Genomic DNA, 22,736 nt, shown 5'->3' with positions numbered 1-22,736 from the left:
GGATCTAAAGATGTCGTTGGTTGGAAAGAGTACACAGCATGTCGCGTTGTTTGCTTCCTAAACGTTTTTATTTCTTGATTGTCTCTTTTCGATACATTTATGATTGCATTTTTTTTCGTGTTCAAATACTTTTCCAATGTGTTTCAAAAGTGAATTTGAAAAACTTTCAACTTGTTTCAAGCGTGTGGAAGGGGTATTTTAAGGCATAAAACAGTGTCAAAATCATTGCCGTCTCAGGCCACATTGTCGTTATAGTTTCCCTTCGAGGGCTGCTATGAGTGTGAAAAATCATATTTCTATCCAGTATAATCACTTCGTCATATTATTATGTACACACAATTTCCATTGTTATTGTGTATATTTTTTTTAACAAATTTAAGTAGAAATCAGATCTCATGGAATACAATTACAACTAAATAAAAATACTATTGTTCCATTTATGTTAATCAGGGATTTGGTGAAAACAAATGCTTGTAAATATCTGTAAAAAGTGAAAAAAAAATTGCAATTTGGATACAGATAAAAATGAGAAGTACAAAACCGTTGAGTAAGGAGGACAAAGTCGACACTAAATTTGCTTTTTGTGGGCCACAACAAATGAAATAGACACTTGTGGCTTAAACAACAAGTCAAAAAAAATGTTTTATATGGTCTTTCTATATCCTGGATTTTCACTTATTGGGGTAGCTCCCGCGACAAATGGGGGAGAACTGTTGTACTAAAAAATGAACACAGTAAATAATCTTCTTGGTTGAGGTAATCAAATGATAAAAATCAACCCCGTGAGGTGGGCCCACTTGATTCAACCAATCAGCGCGCGCAAAACCTATCGGTTCAATGACACAACCTTGCATTCGTTTAATTATATACTGATTAGAAGTACACAAGCAAAACTTGAACGTTCCCTTCTCTGTCTCAGGGTGACATTGATCACTTCCCTTCCCCACCCCCAGCCCTCCACTCTGGGGTTTCCTGAGGTGATGGAAATCAGGTCTGGTAAGGTGAAAAGCGCCTTTATTCGTTGGCAGCGATGAGCGGTGCGTGGGGACATTGATGATGCACGCACATACGCAAAGTCATTTGAGCATTTATTGAAAATGTACTTCTTATCAAGTACCTGTATATTGAATAAATGCTCAAACTTCTTTCGATACGGACGCACAAAGAACTCAATATGGCGTGTGTGTGTGTTTGCATGTTTATGCAGAGAGCAACATCAAAAGATGCCTTAGATGAGTCCTTTGATGATGCCCTAACCAGAGTCCCTAAGTCCGATAAACGTGTCCTCATGGGTGACTTCAATGTCCGAGTCGGCACTGATCCCAATCTGCGAACGAAGATAATCGGAACTCACAGAACTGGGAATGTAAACACCAATGGCGCTTTGAACATTTTCTCAACTCAACTCAACTTTTTTTCTAGACTTCACTAACAGTATCATTCAGATGAAGAACAAATACATAACGTCATGGTTGCACACCCGGTCCAAGTACTGGCACCACTGGACTGTATCATCACATGACCGCAAGACCAAAAGAGCGTCTGCATAACGAGGGTCTTGCGTGGGTCTGAATGCTGGACCGACCACCGGTTAATCAGATCCAAAAATGAACCTGAAAATTTGACCACCACACACGTAACAGCAGTCAAAGAAGCATCTCACTTGCAGGGGCCTGGAATCACCAGACTGTGTATCCCATTACCGTAAAAAAAAAAAAAAAAAAAAAAAAAAAAAGGATATACTTCTGTATATTTGAATGGCAATAAAGTTGAAGTATAACTAGCTACTACACCACTCCGCCGACAACACAAAAAGCGACTGCAACTGTATACCAAGCTGCCACCGAATCGAGATCGGTTTAACAATAGCTCACCTGCAATACAGAAGCTGCTGGATACCGAGCGTAAAGCCCATACTGCCTTGCCTTTCAACTCCCATTACAAAACCGTCTGAGCAGAGAAACGGAACATACTAAAGAAAAATGAATGGTGGCTCGAAAAGCCCAAACGATCTAGAGTAACGCAGATACCAACAACGCCCGTACTAGGCAAAGAAAATCGTGCCAGTAAGATTAGATAGATAAGGACAAACAGCAAATACGCAAGCACTGAGCACTTCAACTCACTACTGAAAAAGAGAAACGCTTTGCAGCCATCAGTGCTTATTGCGCTTCCAGACCTCCCACCATCACCTCCCTTGATGACACCCAACATTCAAGGAGGTCCTCTCTGCAAAACGGAGTGTCAAGAACAGCGGGAACCCTGGCCCCGATGGACCTCGGGCTGAATTCTAAAGTAGGGAAGCTACCTACTGATGCGGCAGCTATTTCACTTTATCCACAACATTTGGCAAAGTGAGAACCTGCCTCCAATGTGTAAACATGGTAACGTTGTCACCATCTATAAAAAGTAGAGTGACAAGGAGCGCAGTGAAAACAGTCGGCGGATCTCCCTGCTCTCGGTCAGCAAGGTGTTTCCGAAGTTCATGTTGGCTCGACTTACCTCTCTAATTGAGGACATCCCTCCCAGAGACACAGTGTGGCTTCAAAAAGAACTGAAGCGGGCTGGAAATTATTTTTACTGCCCGTTGAAACCAGGAGAAATGCAGGGAACAAAACAGAGACATCTACCTCGCCTTCCAAGACCTCACAAACGCCTTTGACACAATTCACCAGGACATCACAATTTGACACAATTCACCAGGACATCCTCTGGAGCATCGTCAAGAACTTTGGTGTTTTCCTCGAACTTTCTCAGCGTCCCCTCACTAAGCTTACTGATCAACGCACAAAAAACTGAAGTTCTATGTCAATAAAAGTCTCCATCTTCCATGCCTCCAGTCCTCACCATCAACGGTGCAGCCCTCGACATCACTCAGCAGTTCGACTACGTTGGTAGTATCCTGACTCCAACATTCCAGATCGCCAAAGACATCCGGGCCCGAATCAACCGGGCTGCCTCTGCGTTTGTTAAACCGCACTCCCATGTGTTCGACAATATCAACGTTCCAATCGAAACAAGAGCTGTAGTCTACGTGGTCTTATGGCGCAGAAGCCTGGACAACCTCCTGCCATCCCACGTATCGCTTTGAGGCTTTTAACATCAGATGCCTCCAGTGCATTCTTGGCCTCACCTGGTAGGACCACGCCCCACACAGGAATATCCTGCAACGTACTGGGTTGATGAACATTGAGGCAACTCTAGCGCAGACGCAACTACGGTGGGTTGCTCACACAGTCTGGACTGCACCGCCAGCTCCTGTCAGGACCAGGTTCTAAACAGCAAAACAAAAGCTTCGTCATCTTCGACTACAATGGAGTGCCCAAGTAATTAAATACAGTATGTGTGTGCGCTAGGAGAGGTGAGGACGGATTCCAGCAAATGTCAGCGCTCAGCGAGCGTCACAAGAGTCCCATCGTCGCTGTTCATTAGTCTGATCTCGGAAGAAGCGCAGAGATGGACGGCCACAACAACAACAACACATCCGTGACGCACAATCTCGCTTCCCACAGCTGCAGTGTTCAAGGATCCTACCAGAGGAGATGAGCTAAAAGCAGCCGTATCTAACAGTTGTACCTGAACGCAGCGATTCCCGACTACCGTGCTAGGCATGGGAATTCTCAAATTCCAATTCCACTTAAATATGACAAATGTAATTTGTCATTTTGATATTGAATTTTGAGATTTTATTTATTATATATAATTTTTGTCATTGTTGTACATGCAGTTATTGCATTTGTACTTAAGAGCTAATTATTAAGGAACCAGGCAGGAATAGTTCCCTTTATAATTTGCTCTTAAATACAGTTGACATGGGACCAATTATTAAATATGTTGGAGTTGGGGTCCTTTCCGCACTAATTTATGGAATTGTAACTCTCTCACAATCCTCAATAATTACATTTGACTTATTTTACATTTCTTTCAGCTTGATGTTAGTTAGACATGAAATATATTAAACATAAATTCACTTGTGAGTTATTTATGGAAGCATGCCCAGTATGCATAAACAGCTGTGTGTTTATGAATGGCGTACATTATTTTGAACATATTTCACATATTCATATTTTCTTATCTGTCAACAAATGCACCTGAGACTCTATTTAGTGCTAATAACAATTAACACCTGTAGGGTGCGCCGTGGAAAAAAAATAAAATAAAAATAAGATCAATTATCTTCAATATTCCAGAAGTGTAATAAATTCCTGTTGCAGTTTTCTTTCGTACGCAAAGCTCCAACAATGACGCAGAGTGCCAATCACGTTACAGGGAGCGCATGAGCACATCAATGCGTGTCAGCCATCTTGAACAAGACTCCGCCGGCAGGCAAATCGCCCGTTTAAGGAGCCACTCCCTCAGGAATGATGTACATTGTACACATGCACACTCACACAGAAGGCAAGCGCAAACCACAGGGTGTAGTTTCTCAGCTCAGCCCATTAAAACATGCAAACAAAATAATCAGTGCAGGAAAAAACAGAGGCATTCACACGTTATGGAAAATGGACTTCTTATTTCAATACAAATTCAATCGTGCCTTGTCTTACGAGTGTAATTCGGTGTAATTTGATAATAATTGAACAAAATTATTTCCTTGGAGTTGCCTTGTTTTTCAATGAAATGAAAAAGACATCTTTGAAAGACTATTTCAGTCAAAAAGCTAGCTTTATCTTGGACCCGGAAATGTAAAAAACAAACAAAAACTCACTTTACTCAATTCACAAAAAAAAAAAAAAAAAAAACTCTTCAAATGTACTGTGTACTGTCAGTGCTTCTGAAAGTATTTAGGCTAGCAGAGATGATGTTGCCTTTAAGTACAGTTTGTTTGCAGCATTTACATAACGGCACAATCATCACCTCGATACTGACGCACGCAAAATCAGGCCCGTCGTCTTCATCATTCCAATTCAAATCAACCCACTTCGCATGAGAAAATGTATGTCTGAGGCCCCATTCGCAGTCACTTGAAGAAACTAAAGACGCCGTCAGGGATCGTTGTAGGAGGCGGCAATCACAAAAGGGCGCAAACGCAGACGAGGGGAAGGAGGCGAAATTGGTCACGCCGCCACCAAATCATCCGTCAGACTTCGAGTGCCGCGTCGAGTGTTCCTTCGGGAGGCCTCGCGTACGGACCGCGTCCGTCCGCCTGGCCGGTCGTCTTCCGTAGCGACCGTACGGAGCACGGGTGTCAAACTCAAGACCCGGGGGCCACATCCGGCCCGCCGCATCATTTTATGTGGCCCGTGAAAGCAAAACATTTGCGTCCACTTCCGTGACTCTTACAAAAATTAGTCACAAAATTTCAAATTGTCATATGTAATAAAGCATCGCAAGCATTCTTTCATTCCTAACTCTATTTAACTCACTTTTATTATTTATTTTGTTATTATTTATATAAACGGGACAATGCACATTAGTGAACACCAGTACAATATTTGTGTAAACATGCCTAAGTTAGCATACAGCTAATTAACATCCGTAGTCTCTTGGCAGACTTTAATTGTAATTTATTGAATTACACTTTTCACATAAAACAGGGTCTAAAGTGCCTAACTTGCAAGTGGGAAAGTGCTTTCAGTATTTTAGTCCCGTTTTTACTTGTGTAAGTTTTTGCCCGTGGAAAAGAAAATGGCAGGTTTTATTTCTCTCTCTCTTTATTCATTTTGTAATATGGGACTTTCTCCAAACGCGCGTGGGTCTGTATCGTATTCCCCTGTGACAAACTGTCCGAAAATGTGAACGTTAACGCAACACAATACTACGCAACTGATGACCACCTTTATTTTCCTCGTCCTTCTTCTGTGTACTTTACATACAGTGCACGATAAACGACACAAGCAACAACAACAACAACAAAAAAAAGTTGGACGGCTTTGTAGGTTAATGACTTGACGCATTTGTCTTGCTAGACAGAATGAAAGGCTTGCGGTGATGAACTTTAAGGGAATGAATCACCTCCCGCAGCTCCTATTAACTTCGCATTTTACTGTATTTTTTGCAGCATGGGCGCGAGAACTTTTGTCCTCAAGGGCCACATTTGACTTTTCAAACAAACAGACGGGCCAGATCATTTGGCGATGAGGTTTTAAAAAAAAACAAACAAAAAAAAAAAAAAAAAAAAAGAAAAGAAAATTAAAAGATAAAATGGTTATGTAAAATAGTCTATTTTAATTATACTTTTGTATGCTGTGTTTGTATGTTGGTTTTCGGTCATATTGTTTTAAGCTGCAGGCACACATATAGCCACATTACTGGAGGATTTTGCAACTGAAGCTCTAGATATTTCCCTATAGAATATTGGCCTTACACACATAAGCTTTTTTTTTTTTTTTTTTTTTTTTTTTAATGTTTTACTGTAAGTCATGATCAATGATTCTCATAACATTCTAGAGGCTCGCTTATGAGATATCGCCGTTGACTTGGTTTTATACAGTTTTTTTTTCCCCCCCATGCTGCACTTGACTGAAATTGCTCTTCGAGGAGTTTCTAACTGCATTCAACAGTTAATTTATTTTATGGCTTCACTTAAATGTGTGCACACATCCTGTTTATAAGGTTAAGCGGGCTACACAAAATTTGAGCACTTTGCGTCTCTCGAAATCAAATTCAGAAAGGCCCGATTATCGGACGCCCCCGAAAGGTTTTCCTGAGCGATTGTCCGGCAGTGTGTTCAGAATGATTTGAAAACCATTTGGGTCTGAAAGTCGTTCATATTAATATTTAAGATAGCAAATCCTTCTGGAAGTTGCCGGAGACAAACAGAGGAACAACTGGTTTGTATAACGTAAAAAAGGACGAGGACTTACAGTGCCGGGGACGGGCTAAAAGTTAGCATAGCTACTATTGCAACACTTTCTCCGTCAATTGCTGGCAATTCAATTCAACAGAGTTAAGAACTTGGCCACGGAATTAATTAAAGCTATAAGTTAAGTTATCACTGCACTGCATCTCCCTGTTGAGTCATGATATTTGTGCATACAGTAATGATTCATACAATGTGTATTCTAGCCACTGGGCGTTATAGCCATGAAAAGCAACACGTTCCAAACAACATTTTGACACTTTGTGTTTATGCAGAGTTATTTGAGCTGCTTAGCGACGGCGCATGTGGGAGCGACGAGCCGCCGGAGCCGTTTCGTAAACATGAACTTGAAAGCGCTCTCCGGCACGTTACTAACGCGGCATAAAAATAACCCCGCGAGCGTCAGACGTTTCAAGGTGTCGTTTCCCTCGCCCTGCGATCATCGCTTTTACTTGACGGCACTCGCGGCCTCTTTAAGCGGCCGGGCCACGTTACCAGGCGACATCTTCATCCCCTCCACCACCTTCACCTTCTCCACGGGGAGGATTCCCTGTCAGCGAGGGCTGCTGGGGTGTCCAGCGCGCGTCCAGATGTAAAGTGACAAGCTTGCGTGTATTTCTAGGCTGTCTAAGGAGGCGAAACGTGAGCCTCACTGTTGCGGTTATTTATAGACCTTTTACCGATTCCCCCACGCGCGCAACGCAGGCTGCGGGGAGATGGTTCTCCAGGGGAATGACTTACGAGGCTCCCTCGCAACTACCTGCATTTGCTTCACGCCCGCCGTGCTTTTCCACACATTTGCACTTTACTCAGCCTTCCATCTCGACCCCTCGCTCATCCACCCGCAGCGCCATTGCTTCTTTTACGATTCTCTCCCGGACGCTGAGACACCTGATCGCTGCTTCTTCCCCCTCCCCTAAAAAAACTAATCACTCTTTACGAGCATTTTTTCCCCTACCTCGGTTGAGCCAAGGCTCACGCATATAGTGGTGCCTTGAGAGTTTAAGTCATTCCGCAACTCAAAACATTCACATCGCAAATCATCCTTCCCCGTCGGAATGAATGGAAATGTCATTCATCCGTTCCAGCCTCCCCGAAAACCAAATAAAAATAATTGTGGTGTTTTGTAAATAACGAAAACCGCACTCTATGATATTGTACTTTACAAAATTAGGAGTAGTAGCAGTAATTATTATTAGTAGTAGTAGTTGTAGTAGTAGTAATTATAATTAAATAGACTTGGCGCAGTGTGATAAAGTTAAGCAGACAGAAACGAAGAAGAGTTTCACAACCACTGTAAGTGACTCGTTAAGCTGTAGTAATCGTAAGCGGGTTTACGCGGAGTCTTGCATTGCAATTAGAATTGGGTTAGAAGCCCAAAACAAATGAAAATGCTCCATATGAACACCTCAGCCGCAGTAAACAGGCTGAATTCGAATGCATGTTCATTGGGATATTTGAATATTCCTTTTGCCAAACCGACCGGAAGTAAAAATTTTGTCAGAATCGGAATGGTGCGCATGCTCTGTCTTGCCGAAAATGTGCGTATCTATGCGTTGAGTGTGTACAAACAGGGTTACATACAGTTTACAAAAAAAAAAAAAAAAAAAACATCCCAACACTGAGTTGTGTGATGGAACAGGAAATGCTTGATGCCTGCATGCGAGTCTTGCAGCATTTTAAGTATACACACACACACACACACACACAATTCCTCCCACGTCCTTCGGCGCGACAGCATGTGATGCAGAATGGCGTCTGCTCGTCAAGCTGACAGACGCGCAGTGACAGCGCGGCGGGCGGAGCAGTGCGGACGCGGGGGAAAAAAAAAAGCGGATTTTCACAATCGCTCGCAACCAACACGACGAAGCGAGCCCGCAGGCCGCCGCCGCCGCACCGTCGCACGTGAAGGTTGAGCGGCACGGCCAGTGTGTGTGCGTGCGTGCGTGCGTGTCAGACTTTCAGCTTATTTACACTTTACCAGTTGATTTATTGACACGCTATACGTTTTTCTACTTCCATTTCACAATACAGTGCAGTTTTCTTTCTTAAAAACATGTAACAAAAGATGCGGTGTTTTTTTTGGGGGGGGGGGGGGGGGGAACAGATTAAAGGCATTTCAATTTACTTCAACGGGGCAATTGATTTGATATTTGAGAAGTGAATTGTGCTTGTCTTTGTAAAATTGTTCATCTCAATACTAATTACCATATTATTATATATTAAAATGGTCAGTCAATACACCAATTAACTAATGTAAGGAATTAATTTAAAAAAAAAAAGTTTTTTCATGTCTTTTGTTATTTTCTTAATATTTCGGATTTGATCATTTACAATAACTCCATGAACCAACTATCTAATGAAATCCATTTAAAAAAAACTGAAGAAATATATTTTAATTAATTCATTTGAAAACCCAATGGCTAAATTAAAGCAAGAAATTATGCAGGATATCTTGATGATGATGTAGGTAAATGCTCAGTGGAAAATGGGAGTGCACATGTGTGGAAAAGCCCCCCCCCCCCGCCCCGCCCCAGCAAAAGGTTGTCCGTCACAACGGTTGCAACATGGCGTGTTTAAGAAGCCAGTTAAATATTCAGCATGCGAATCAAAGTGAGGCGCAGGACGCCTGCGAGCGAATCTTCCATTCCACTGTACTGGGCTTTGTTAAATGATTGCCATTTTAATACGGGGGTGTCACCACTGTAGCCGCACATCACGAGGAGGGGGAAGTCTTCCCACAGTCAGACACAAGGTTTTTTAATGATTATTTTTTTTTTTTTTTTTAAATTGAAAAGTGGCGAAAAGGCCACGGTTCACACGGGCGTTTAAGCCGGCTGACTTGAACTTTGTCCCGTGTCGTCACCGACAAAACCAGAAGGAAAATGCAGACAAAAGTGGACGGCCAAAGAAAAAAGGTTACGAATGAGACGCTTGTTTGTCGTTTTACCCGTCTATCCATTTTCTATGTCGCGGGTGTCAAACTTAAGGCCCGGGTGCCGGATCCAAGCAGGACACCCAAGTCCATCACTGGGTGCCATTTTAGCCACCCCCTTCCAAAAAAACTAAATCTCAGTCTTTGCATATGTTTTCAGCAAATATCTTCAAACATTCAAATGTACTTTAGCTGGTCGTTTTTTTTTCAGCCGAAGTCTAAAAAAAAATGTGGTAAGGGTAAAACGTTTTTAAAAAAAATATATATATTTTTTTAATAATATGGTCTCTCTATTTTGTGAGATTTGACCCATTTGCAGGTGGGTCTGGAACGTATATCCCGCGGTGAACCCTCGTTCACTGTATTGCGATGCGACCCAGCGGGACGCACTGTGCCTGTTAACGACCACATATTCCTTGTCATCTATAGAAAAGCTTTTTTTTTTTTGGTTACATTTTTTTCCCAGAGGGTTTTGTTTTGTATCTCATTAAAGTGCGCAAGTCTAGCTCTTCCTCTTTTTGAATTAACTCGTCAGAAACAGGTGTACCGTTTTAAATGTCTTTCCCTTTTTAAACAGATGGTAATGTTGTCTCTTAAATTGGCTGGTCGCATAAATTTTACAGCACAGTACACACGTAAAATGGAAATTTACCCCCCCCCGCTTACTTTCCCATGGCGAGCGCTTGGCATGATCATCAGCTGATTACACTTTGACGCCGGGCACCACCCACATTAGACGTTGGCAAAAACAATTACTTCACAAGTTAGAGTCGCCCATTTGTCCGCGTGATTTTGATCGGGGTTAATTTGGGCAAATTCCCAAGGCAGCAGTGCACCATTTTCACAACCTTTCACTCCATCAACTTTGCAGTTTAATGAAAGCATTTGTTATTAGCGGTGTCCCGATCCGATCTTTGACATTGGAAATCGATTCGATGTCACCAAAAAAAAAAAAAAAAAAAAAAAAAAACACGAGTATCAGATCGGACTGGATCTAAAATCTCCGATTTGACCGTCATACAAGCGGTCCATTCCGTGCGCCGCTCCAGCACTTCTATGCAGCGCCCACGTGATCGCAACAACAGCTTGCTAAGGTGCTAACATAGCAGCAAGGAGTAAGCGTGAATGTCGCTTGCTTAATCGACACTCCCGTTGACGGTCACTGTGAAACTAAACTCGCGTAAAAGAATTACACCTACTGAATGTTCAAATACATCACAGCACTCCTTTCGTTCTTTGCTTTTGTGCACAAAAATCCCGAGCTCGAAGCTAACATACAATAAACGACAAACACCATTGACGAGCCCACGAACATTAGCATTGAAATCGCGGCGCTTATAGCTCTCAAAATAATGAATATTGGTGCACAAATGCTGTATAACCACATACGAACAGGCAATATAACAATACCTTCTGGTCTATATTCTTATAATAACAGTATACAATCACGACTACTTCTACTTTCTTTGTTACTGCGAGTTTGTATCTCATCGCGTGTGTCACACTGCCCCTCAGAGGCCGAGACGAGCACAGCAGGAAACGCGATTGTCAATGGGTCTGTTTTTCCTCATAACTACTGTTGCTGATTAATGTTTTTATTGCTATTATTATTTTTAGAAAAAAATATTTTATCCTTGTTAAAGTAAGACTTTATTCCCGTAAAATTACGATATTTTCCACAATAGAATTATGGATTTTTCTTCTCATAAAACCCTTATTTTACTATTGAAAAATAATGACTTAATTCTCTTAAAATTACAACTTTCCTGTAAAATGATGGCTTTGATTCACATAAGATTCTGATTTTATTCTTGCAAAATTGTGACATTATCATAGAAGTACAGTTACAAAATTAATGTTTTATTCCTTTGTATAATTATGGAATTTTTGCTCATACTAAAATTTTACTCAAAAGGAAAATAAACACTTTCATAAAATTACAACTTTCTCATAAAATGTCAGAAAAACTGACTTCATTTCCCTAAAATTGCGATATTTTCCTTGTAAAATTATTGATTTTTTGCTAATAAAATTTGTATTTTACTCTTGCTCATAATACTTAATTATAACTATTTTGTGAAATTATGAGTTTATTCTTTGATATTATGAGAATTACCCTGGAAATGTGAATTTTTTTCCCCCCCCACTTATAAAATGTTATTGAAAAATTTACTTTATCCTCATAATATTTTACTTTCTTGTAAAATTCTGGATTTGATTCTACTAAAATTCTGATTTCTTTTTTCTTGCACAACTATATTCTTGTAAAATTAGACCTTTCCTGCAAAATGATGGATCTTTTTGCAAAATGATGAATTCATCATAATCCAACGCAAAAAAAAAAAAAAACCTAGAGCAAGCTTTGCAGAGATGATGTAAAACTATACAGCTCACCATTCAACCCAATTTAATATAGAGAGACTTTCAATGCAAACAACGTGTGGACTCCACGTAAAGACAACGAACATGTGCAATATGTAACCCGATCAAAACACGCACAAAAGCGCTTCCACATTGAGCACGTCCGCACGCGCCGGGCAATGTAACGCGTTTAGTAGTCTGCAGAGTCATGCCGGGGAGCCTTGAAGCTGATGCACAAACTGCTGCGCGCTGACAGCAATGACATCGCCCTCCAAAAAACACATGCAGACACACACACACACACAAAATTGTGCACGTCTACAATGCAGCCTCTGGGCATTGTGTGTGTGTGTGTGTGTGTGTGAGAACGTAAAAAGACCCATCAGGATCATGGCAGCAACCCAGTGACGTTTTTGTGCGTGCATGTGTGTGCGTGTACGTGTATGTGTGTGTGTGAGCTGAAAGGGGGGGGGGGGGTAGCAGGGGTTGGGAAGTCACTGCAACACAAGCCTCGAGACAAGAGGCTGGTTGCCGTGGAAACCCCAGGCTGAAAGCTCGGCAGCCGGACGACGGCGAAGGAAGGCGGCGAGAGATGGAGAGAAAGAGCCTGTGTGTAATGTGAAAGGGAAAAAAAAAAACGCGGAGGAGGAGCGCAACACATCCTGAGGGCGGCAAGCGGGGAAACTCAAACAGAGGAAAACGGAATGAAATGGGCAGGTGGGGGAGGGCTGGTGGCGGGGGTCTATCTAAGTGAGTGATAAAAAGGCCATAAAAGAGACAATTGCACAGACGGTGAGGATGCTGAGAGGAAGAGGAGGACAAAGGGAAAGGAGGAAGACTCACAGGGGACGGTGCGCAGGTACAGGTTGTCTCGGATGATCTGCTGGTGGTCGTGGTCCACGGAGCCTTTGGAGAAGCGAAGGTTGAGGTAGTGCCGCAGGTCCTTGTCAACAACGCCCCCTGCCAACCAAAGAAAGCGGAGAAGGCTTACATGTGGCCACACGGCTCGTTATCCTGCACACATACGTACGCCGAAATCCTCTCTCCTTATTTGACAATTCACCCTGATCGTTTATCACGGGGGCTACGTGGTGTTCACATGCGGTACTCAAAAGCACACACTTGGACTCGGTCGGCTCAGGCGCACGCTGAAGTTGGGTAGAAGAGCACGGCTCAATCAAGCAAAGAGCCTTCGCCGCCGAAGACAAGACAACAAAGGCTGCCACACACCCGCGCGCACACTCGCATTATGGCAATGGCGTGAACTTTTGATCCCTCGTGGAAGCGCAAAGTCAGCGGTTGCAGTGACGAAGGCCCCGTGAAGGGCGGACCGCCCTGAAAAAGACGACGCCTTGCTCATGGAATCGACGAAAGGACAGCGTGGAGGAAGCCAAGTGTCCTGCTCCAGCATGTATTGACAAAGGTCTCGGGACACGCCTCTTCATCCATGACTCGATCAACGGTTGACCGGATCCCTTTCGTTCAGTCTCCATCTTCGACAACTGTAGGCGTCAAACTCCGCGCCGTCCTCCTCCCCCCTTCCCCAAAGAAGCGCCAGACGAGCACGGGGTCAACACGGCGTGCGTTCGCAGAACGCCAAACACGTCTTTAAGCGACATCTCGCCACATTGGCGCGCTGGCTGGCGGCCGGCGCAGATTAACGCGGCGATGAGCCGTCGCCCTGCGACGTGCGGCTTTCTCGTCTCGGCTCGGCAGACGGCGGAACCTCACGAAGAAGTTAAGTTCTCGTGATTTCCGGACTGAAGAACATTCTCTGGCTTTCATTAGCAACGTGACGAGTGGCCGCCACCTTTCTGGAATTTTCTTAAATTCATTTCCTCTTTTTAAATCCTCTCTTGAAAACATATTTTTTTTCTCTCTGGCTTTGACCTCAGGCTGAGATGTTGATTTTAATCCTTATGTACTTTTTACTATTTTATTTGTTTTAATTGGTGCTTTTTTTGTTTTGTTTTTACTTTGTTTTAACTTTGCTAAATCCGTTTTATATTGGTTTTACAGTATACTCTTGGCATTTTATCTTGCTCCATGTATTGCTTTTTGTTGTGTTTGTGTTTTTGTTTAATTTACACAATGTCAAGCACTTCGGTCAGTGGTCTTGTTCTTAAAGCAGTCTATAAATAAAGATGGCTTGGAATGGATTCTAAAAAAAAAAAACACGAACTTTAAAATCCTCCATTCATAAAAAAAACAATTGATTGCTAAAGTACAATGACCTGCTTTACTGCTACATAAATACATAAATACGTTCCATTTGCGCTACTTAAGTTGAGCAAATGACGGCGTTAGAAACGTCTCGGTAATTTTGAGGCGTCGACGCCTCGGAATTTCGGCCCGTACGAGCGATTGGTGGATATTTGTAACTGAAACTTGTCAACCAATCGGAGAAGGGCTTCCCCTGGTAGCCCACGAAATGAACTGACGAGGAGATTTGTTGACAAATAATGAACTTTTAGTATTTTACTCAAATTAAAAAATTTGGACCAGATGTTTTATAGCCGATATCCCACAAAAATGCGCCCCAATTTTCTCCGACACAAAAAAAGCAATTCCTTCAGAACGCATCGTCCGATTTTCTTCATCCTTGCTGCGTTGTACTCAGGTTGAAGTTTCTGTTCCAATCAGACTCAGCCTTTTTAGAGACTCATTTTGGGCAAAATCTCATCGCGTTGCTACTAGCTTCTCTCATGTAGTAGAAATCCATCCATTTTCTAAGTGCCTTATCCTCACGAAAGTCTCGGGTGAGCTGGCAGGGCGCATTCAGACAAACATCCAATGACATTCACACCTATGGACAATTTATGGAGCAAATATGCATGTTTTTGGAATTTATGAGGAAGCCAGACTACTTGGAGAAAAGAACGAGATTCGAACCACAAACCTCAGAACTGTTAAGCAGGCGAGCGAGTCACTTGTGCACCGTGCTGCCTGCTAACATTCAATAAAGCCTACATATGATGAAAACAACCAAACTTTTGCAGAAGGGTTGATCTGAATCCGCCTGGTTTGGCGTGCGAGGAGGCCTGTTTTTTTTTGTTTGTTTTATTTGTGGCAAAACATTGACAAACAATAATTCACACTCACATTTACCCTTTAGGGACAATTTAGCGTCTTCAATGAAGCTAACACGAATGTTTTTGGCACGTGAGATGCGTAATCCACACAGCAGAGAGACTCTAACCCAGAACCTCTCAACTGTGAGGCTGACGTGCAAACCGCTTAACCGCAATGCTGCCCTTGAAGCGGTTCCATTGCAACTGAAAAAATGATGAATCGGCCGCAATTGGGCGGCGGGTGATCTGGAGCCTTTCCCAGCTGACTATTGGGGTCCACCCTGGACTGGTCGCCAATGCGGCCAATCGCAGGGCACGTATAGACAAGCAAGCGTTCACATCTACGGACAATTGACGGTCTTCAATGAAGCCAACGTGCATGTTTTTGGAACGCGGGAGGCACGCAACTCCATAAAGGAGCCGAGATTCGAAACCCCGAACCTGACAAGTGTGAGTCAGGCGTGGAAACCACTCTCCACCGTGCTACCCCAAATGGAGCTAATTAAGTGTTTGTTTTCCTGGAAAAGGGGAAGAAAAAGCGGGCAGGAGGAAATTAACAACACTGTCGCACGGCTTGCTCAGCACACACTGACAATGACCTTAACACACACACGCACGCACGCACACACGTACGCATTTGGAGAAATAAAGGCAGTGCAGTCCATGCACCTCATCTGCATCCGCTCCAGATGTTGCTATCCAAAAATATTCCCGGTATACATCCACAAAACAGCCCGGTGTCCTCCCTGACGTCCTCTATCCTCGCCAGCCGCACATCCTCTTCCTCTTCCTCCTCGTCTTCTTCTTCTTTGTCTTTTTCCTCCTCTCCGAGTCCTCCTGCTGCTCCCTCAGCCGCCGCCGCCGCTCAAGCGCTCGGCAGCCGGCCGCAGCCAAATTTAATCCCGGCGATGGAAGCCGAGGAAGGGGAAGGAGGGGGATGCGGAGAGAGGAGAGAAGCGATGGATGCGGAGAGACGACGGCCGTCGGGAGGAGAGGAGGAGAGAGAGGAGGAGCGGGAGGAGAGGGAGATGTGCCAGCGGGAAGCCGGCGAGCCGAACCGTACCAGATCGGAGAGATGCCGCGGTGTGGCAGCACCACCAGTCGGGTACCGCTGGTAATGCACTCCAATTTTAAGACGAAGTGTTCATCACAAACGTTTCACGAAGGTTTAATTCCGAAAAAAAGTATATTTGACACAGTTTGGACAGTCACACTGCAGTTAAAGGTAGGGAAATTATTCAATGAAAAATGTATTGCACGTGAACGTTAAACGACGATCGTACCGAAATAAATGTTTACAAATGTTAAAAATCTACGATGTACAAAACTTAAAAGTTCAGATACAACTGAACTGTACTTGGGAAGTGATTCTTTCGCATACCACGGAGAGGGAGCCCGCATAAAACTGACAATCACTGCTGTAGTACATTTGTTGTTGTGCCTTTAAGGGGTGTGGCCTAAAGAGTGACATCAGCAGCTCTGACTGCAGCTCCGATGAACCATTTTCCACAGCCGCTGCGTGCTCCTCTTTGTGCTTGGCTGCTTGTCCTCTTCGATAAACGTCGAAAAGTGCATCGGCGGCATGGCCGAAGTTTAGCGCACAACACAAAGCACGAAATACAGATAACTAAATAAATACATACTTACATACTGGAAAAGGTACGTTTGGGCACTCGTAAGTCAAGGTACTGTCATGATCCTGTTCTGCCTGGATCAGACTACAAGAGAAATGCGGTCATTCCCGATTGCACTGCGTCAGACGACTGCCATAGAATCTTGCCGTATCTCAGCAAGAGAGTCGCAACGCTACACGACATGTATTCCGGTAGCACCGTAACCTGTCAACTCACAACGCTGTCGGAGAGGCGGAACCACAAAACGTGTCACCGGACAGACAAGCATTCGCACTCTAATTCACACCTATTTAGACACCACAATTTAGAGTCTTCAATGAACCTAACATGCATGTTTTTGGGTATGTAGAAGGAAGCCAGTGCACCCTGAGGAAACCCACGCAAACACAGCTGAGATTCGAGCGCAGAATATCTACTTTCAATGCAAATGATCCCAGCGGGAAGCAATAAATGTTTTTGTGTGCCATAAAGCTATGTTCTATTTCTGCGTGTGAATGAGCCCAGATGCTCCCTGACGTTCCTCAAATGCTCAGCATCGCGCCCACCATATGCTCCCCCTGCGCGACCTTGTGCAGACGTCACCGAACGGAGCACGAAAAAAATATAACCCATTGAGGACGAGCTCGCAGCTGCGGACGCCAGCCCGGACACCTCCAGTGCCCAATTTGGTCGAAAAACAAAGACGTCAACAAACACCAGTAAGGAAAACACACATCAACATCGAGCGCCTCCGTCGACGTTATGTGGCTGCCGGTACTTTGCCGCCGAGCGCTTCGCTGCGACGTTTTACAGCACGGCGCGACGCGAGCGGAACAGATGACAGCCGCAATCCATCACAAAGTCATCAAGGCAGACGGCAGTCGGCTCTCCTTCTGCTTGCTCGCTGGAGCGGTTGGCCGGACCGCGCCGGTCGCGCGGCCTCTTGTCCCTCAACTGATCCCCGCCATAAGGAAACAAACAAAAAGTAGGCAGGCCTCCGCAAAAGGCCAAAAACAAATCCAAATGGAGATTGGCCGACATTGATGTCTCCCTCCTGCAAAAGTTTGGTTGTTTTCATCTTCATTTAGGAGACTTTTTCACCGTAACGTCGCTCAAATATCCGGGTGGCGAAAACTCAAGCGCGCTTCCGTCTGCACCGCTAGTAAACAAAACGCCATGGAGAAAACAGGCTAAATGACTTGAACGACGATCAGTCAAAGAAGATATTAGATATTAGGACATGAGGTAAATTGTCTGGGAGCAACGACAGAACCTTGGTCGTAATTTACATTTCAACAGGTAAGCTGATTCAAAAATAAACACGGAACGCGGAAATTGAGACAGTTGACACGATCATTGAAGGACTAGCTTATTAATTGACTTTGTGCTCTTTTGACAATGAAATGCATCGTGCGCTGTCGCGCTAGCAGGCTAGTCCATTCAGTTTTGCAAAATTATAACCAAAACAAACACTTTGTACATACACTACCCGTGAGAAGATGTCTTCCACAAAGCTGATGTTCGAGGTTTTGGTCCCTTTACAAGTGGCTACTGTGTCTTGCCATCTTCTCTGTACAACTCTTTAGGACATCCACTCCCACAGGTTCCGCTTGATTTTTTTTAAAAATTTTTTTTAATTTTTTTTTTAAAAGGATAGCCTAAAAAAAAAAGTTTTGTCATCATTTCAATTCAGGTCAGCGGTAGTCCATCACTTACCCAGAAGTATCCCGGTTAGCGATTGTTCTCAGGCCACACAGTGGACAGTTAGCTAGCATGTCTGCCTCCCGCTTCTGAGCTTCGGGACTGGAATCTTGGGTTTTCTACGGGTACTCTGGCTCCATGCCACATTTCATAATTTTCTTAGGTTAATTAAAGACTTTAAATTGTCCGTAGGTGTAAATGTGAGTATCAATGCTTATTTGTTTATCTGTGCCCCGCTTTTGGGAAAGGGATGTAGGTTGATATTCAACACGTGTTGCTGGACTAGAGTCTTGTTGGGTGGAAATACAGCAACACACAATTTCAGAAATAGATAACAAAACATTCACTTTTTTAATTTTACATATTTTTAATCCAGTAATGAAATATTCAAGTTTAGCTGAAAGTAATTTTTTCTGACATTGCGAGCTAGTCAACAAACAGCAAATGAGACGTCAAATCACGTGATTTGTAATTATGTTTTTGCTTTTAATAGTCCAGCAAAAGAACACCAACACCGCAAAATTCCGGCTAGCTCCTTCACGAACAAAAACAAAAATGCATTCATAAGCATTCACATCTGTGGACAGTTGGGATTGTTTTTGGAAAGTAGAAGGGAGCCAGCGTACTCAGAGAACACCCACGCAGGCACAGGGAGAACATCCGAGGTCTACCCGAGAAGGCCCCAACCGAGATACGAACCCCCAACTTGCCTATGAGGCACACATGCTAAACACATTACCCACCGTACCGTGCTTCTTATTTGAAATGTCTCCCATTGATTCCTTCTTGCCTCAGCATCACATTTGCTTGTTATGAGTTCTTCCCAGGAAAAAAAAAACAAAAAAAAGAAAAGAATCAGAAGACGGCGACGAAGACAAAGGCGCCGCCAAAGTGTAACCGTTAGCAACCACCAGCCGAAGCGTCACACGACATTACATGGCGCATTTGGCAAACAGGTCATAATTGCACCTGTCTGTCGCTTAGCAACACAAAAGTAGCCGCTTTGTTTACTCGGCACTTGACTAGCCACTCGCACGCCCGCTGAACTCTTAACTGGATGTTTTTGTTCGCCGCATTAGCGACATGACTCAGTGGAACGCGCCGACTGCGTTTGCATTAACGGCAATATAGTGAGATGGAATATGTAAACAATACTTTCTAGATAGATCGATGGACGGATCGATAGATCGCTGGACAGACAGAAACACAGACAGACAAGCTCGACCGACGGATACAACACCAGATGGAAAAATGCTCGAAAATGGCTACCATTGTACTCTTTAAGTACACTGAACAGCTAGAGGGCAGACAGAAAGATGGACAGAGGGATAGAATCTTCTTCTTGTAACAAACTACTGTGGCCGAAATATTAAATGCAAAATATTAGACAGACACACCAAATAAATGACAGAAAAATGGCTACTATCGTACCGTTAGCGTGCACTGGATAGCTAGCGGACAGACGGAAAGGCAGACCGACCAAACGGACAAAAAGATCTAGTCTTCTCGTTACAAACTGTAGGAGATAAAACCATATTGGAAGTTGAAGAATAAAGCTACTTTTGTCCTAGTTTCTCCCATGGCCGCTCGCGATCTTATGGGAACTGATGTTAATACGCTCCCCATTTTGATGAAGCTAATTTAATCTTGATTTGATTTTGATCTCGGTTAAAGAAATGGATGAGTAACAGCTCTCAGTATGATACCATAGTACACATTGGCGAACTACAACTACAATAATAAGCATATTATTAAATGAATACCCGAGTGTGTTTATGCTTGATGCACGCGCCATCTGTAGGCTTTACGAGCGCCGCAAATGTTATTTATGCTAATTGAAAAGCGCCTTCCGTCTTGTTCTGCTGTGATTCCGAGCAAACAGTGCGCTAGCAGGTGAACCTAACGTGAAGGCCGCCATTGTTACTTGAGCATCCAGGCCCTTAACGTTTCGCCCTTCCTCCCCCTCAGAGGATTTGCATATTTCTCCTCCTCATTTAACATTCTTGTCATTCACTTTTTTTCTTCAATTGCATTTTCTCTAAATCCGGATATACGGAGGAAGTCGGTCTTATTTTCTCTCCTCCTTGACAGTAGCTAGGGCCTTAGTTTCATTTATTTATGTTTTTGTTAGACAACAATTGATATATTTTGTTAGACAACAATTGATATTGTAATGTCTTTTTTTGGGGAGGGGCCAAAACATCACCGAACCACTGTCAGGAGCATTAAAAATAATTTGTAAGGCGGCATGCTCATTAGGCCATGTCTCGATACGATATTTTTATCTTTTCAGCCGCGTCGCTCGGCGTGCTCGGCTTTAGTGAAGACTCGAAATTGTCCGTAGGTGCGAATGTAAGTTTGCATGCTTGTTTGTCTTGCTCTGCAATTGGCTGTGCACCAGGCCACAGAGTACCCCGCCTCCTATTGTTGTTGTTTCTCTATGACCAATACGGCAATGAATTGATCCATCTACCCATCTTCGTGCTCTGAACAGTAATGTTAGCACTGATGCTAACACAAGACGAGACATACAGTATGCTGGCTGGTCCGCCAATATCGAAAGACCACCGGCGTAGGTAATCCAGAGTTGCCATGGCAACAGCAGAGATGCTACTCTCCTTCATTTAAGGCAGCGTAACATTGGGTTGGTGATTTTTCGCAGCTGCTACTCTGAGGTCAAATGACAACATAACGTTTTTCGAAAGGACACACTCATCGGGCAGAGCGAGGCGTAAACCGACAGGGGCCTTTTGTCCGATCTTGGGACGCCATAATCAGTCGCCACGCGCCCGCTTTCTCCCAGGAGGCCGAGGGTGAAGTGCAGTCGTGCCACATCGGCTTCTCGCTAACTTGAATCCACTCGCCTCTGAAGTGTAAACAAGCCCGCGGTCACACGCGCCCGCGTGCAAACTCACCAGTCGCACTGTACGCACACACGCACGCACGTACACGCTACTGTACAAAAGTTTGAGGTCGACCAGACCAGTTTCCATGTAAACGCGTCCTTGAATACAGTATATAAATTATGATTCCAAAGTTTAGAGGTCACTTATTTACGCATGTCCGTATTTTCGAAGAGAAGCACTGTTGCTGTTTTTTTAACTACATGAACGGGGTCATTATCACTATGAAGTGGCTTTGGTGTCCTCGTCGGAATTTGTCAGTCATCATGAAAACGCGGCACTGCAGAATAATGAAACTCGGAGGTCTAATTGTAAGCGGCCAAACATTTACGGACACATAGCAGTACAATGAATAAAAAATACGCGTCCTTTGGGATTTCGAGATGAACGGCAGCATCCTGACAGGTGTTTAATCCATGCCAATTTCCAAGAACATCCACGTTCATGCCTTTCTGTGACTCCCCCAGTCTCTCTGTTGCAACCTGCTGATGACACTGAGCTTTGATCCATTAATAGACAAATACATTTCTCTGGTTATCTAAACAGTCGTCTTCGCCGTGTTGTTCCCATTTTTGAAATCAGGAGAGCGAGACGACACCAAACAATTGATCAAAAGTGCCTCGTCGTTGCGAGGCTTCAACCGGGATGTTCTGAGGGGGAAGCGGCCGGCGAGCTTCGAGTGTCACCGAGCGTTGTCATGGAGAGCAAAAACTCTGCAATCGCTCCCCTGCACTCCCACGAGATGAGAAGTAGCAAAATGGAGGGCAGGAGGTACAATTTTGCACAAGAATGGCAAGGAAATGCACAAAATCAGGAGACTATACGGACTGCGCTCGTATCAACGAGATCTTGTATAGAAAGGCACAAACTATGTGGCGCACTAATTCATCCATTCATCCATTTTCTATAGCGCTGGTCTCCATTAGACTGGCAAATGAGCTGGAGCCGATCCCAGCTGACTGGGCGAGAGGCGGGCCGGTGGCCAGCCAATCGCGGGACACACACGTAAAGACGACGACAATTCACACTCGTGATGGACAATTTGCAGTCTTCGAGTGATCTAACGCGCATGTTTTTGGAATGTGGGACTATATTGACGACATTGAGCACCTTTAGAAAAGGTGTAATAATATGATGAGGTGATTCGGCTGTTACAACCGAACAGGACAAAAAAAAAAAAGAGGTTATTAAAGATTTTTATGGTTTCACAGTCATAAAAGCCCTCGGGGGGGGGGGGGGGGGGGACGTAACTACAATGTGGCCCGCGACAAAAATGAGTTTGACACGACTGGGATAAAGTGTATTTCCACGCAGATTTTTTTTTCTTCCACGAAAAATCTTTTTCATACA

The 22,736-nt window shown here is 43.8% G+C and overlaps 1 protein-coding gene across 6 annotated transcripts in view; it reads right to left on the bottom strand.

The window, feature by feature from the left end:
- Positions 1-22,736, bottom strand: part of LOC133402877 (membrane-associated guanylate kinase, WW and PDZ domain-containing protein 2-like) — a 99,749-nt gene that overhangs the window by 65,965 nt on the left and 11,048 nt on the right. For 5 of the 6 annotated variants that reach the window (XM_061677124.1, XM_061677126.1, XM_061677125.1 and 2 more), the window contains exon 2: positions 12,942-13,058. In XM_061677124.1, the coding sequence (XP_061533108.1) occupies positions 12,942-13,058 (117 nt within the window). Of the gene's footprint in view, positions 1-12,941; positions 13,059-15,838; positions 16,126-22,736 lie in introns of those variants that run through there. The other variant, XM_061677127.1, reaches the window with a different exon arrangement.

The sequence above is a fragment of the Phycodurus eques genome, chromosome 5, assembly GCF_024500275.1.
Source record: "Phycodurus eques isolate BA_2022a chromosome 5, UOR_Pequ_1.1, whole genome shotgun sequence".
NCBI lineage: Eukaryota > Metazoa > Chordata > Actinopteri > Syngnathiformes > Syngnathidae > Phycodurus > Phycodurus eques.
Note: the sequence above shows the minus strand (reverse complement) of the source record. Positions and strands in the feature narration are given on the sequence as shown.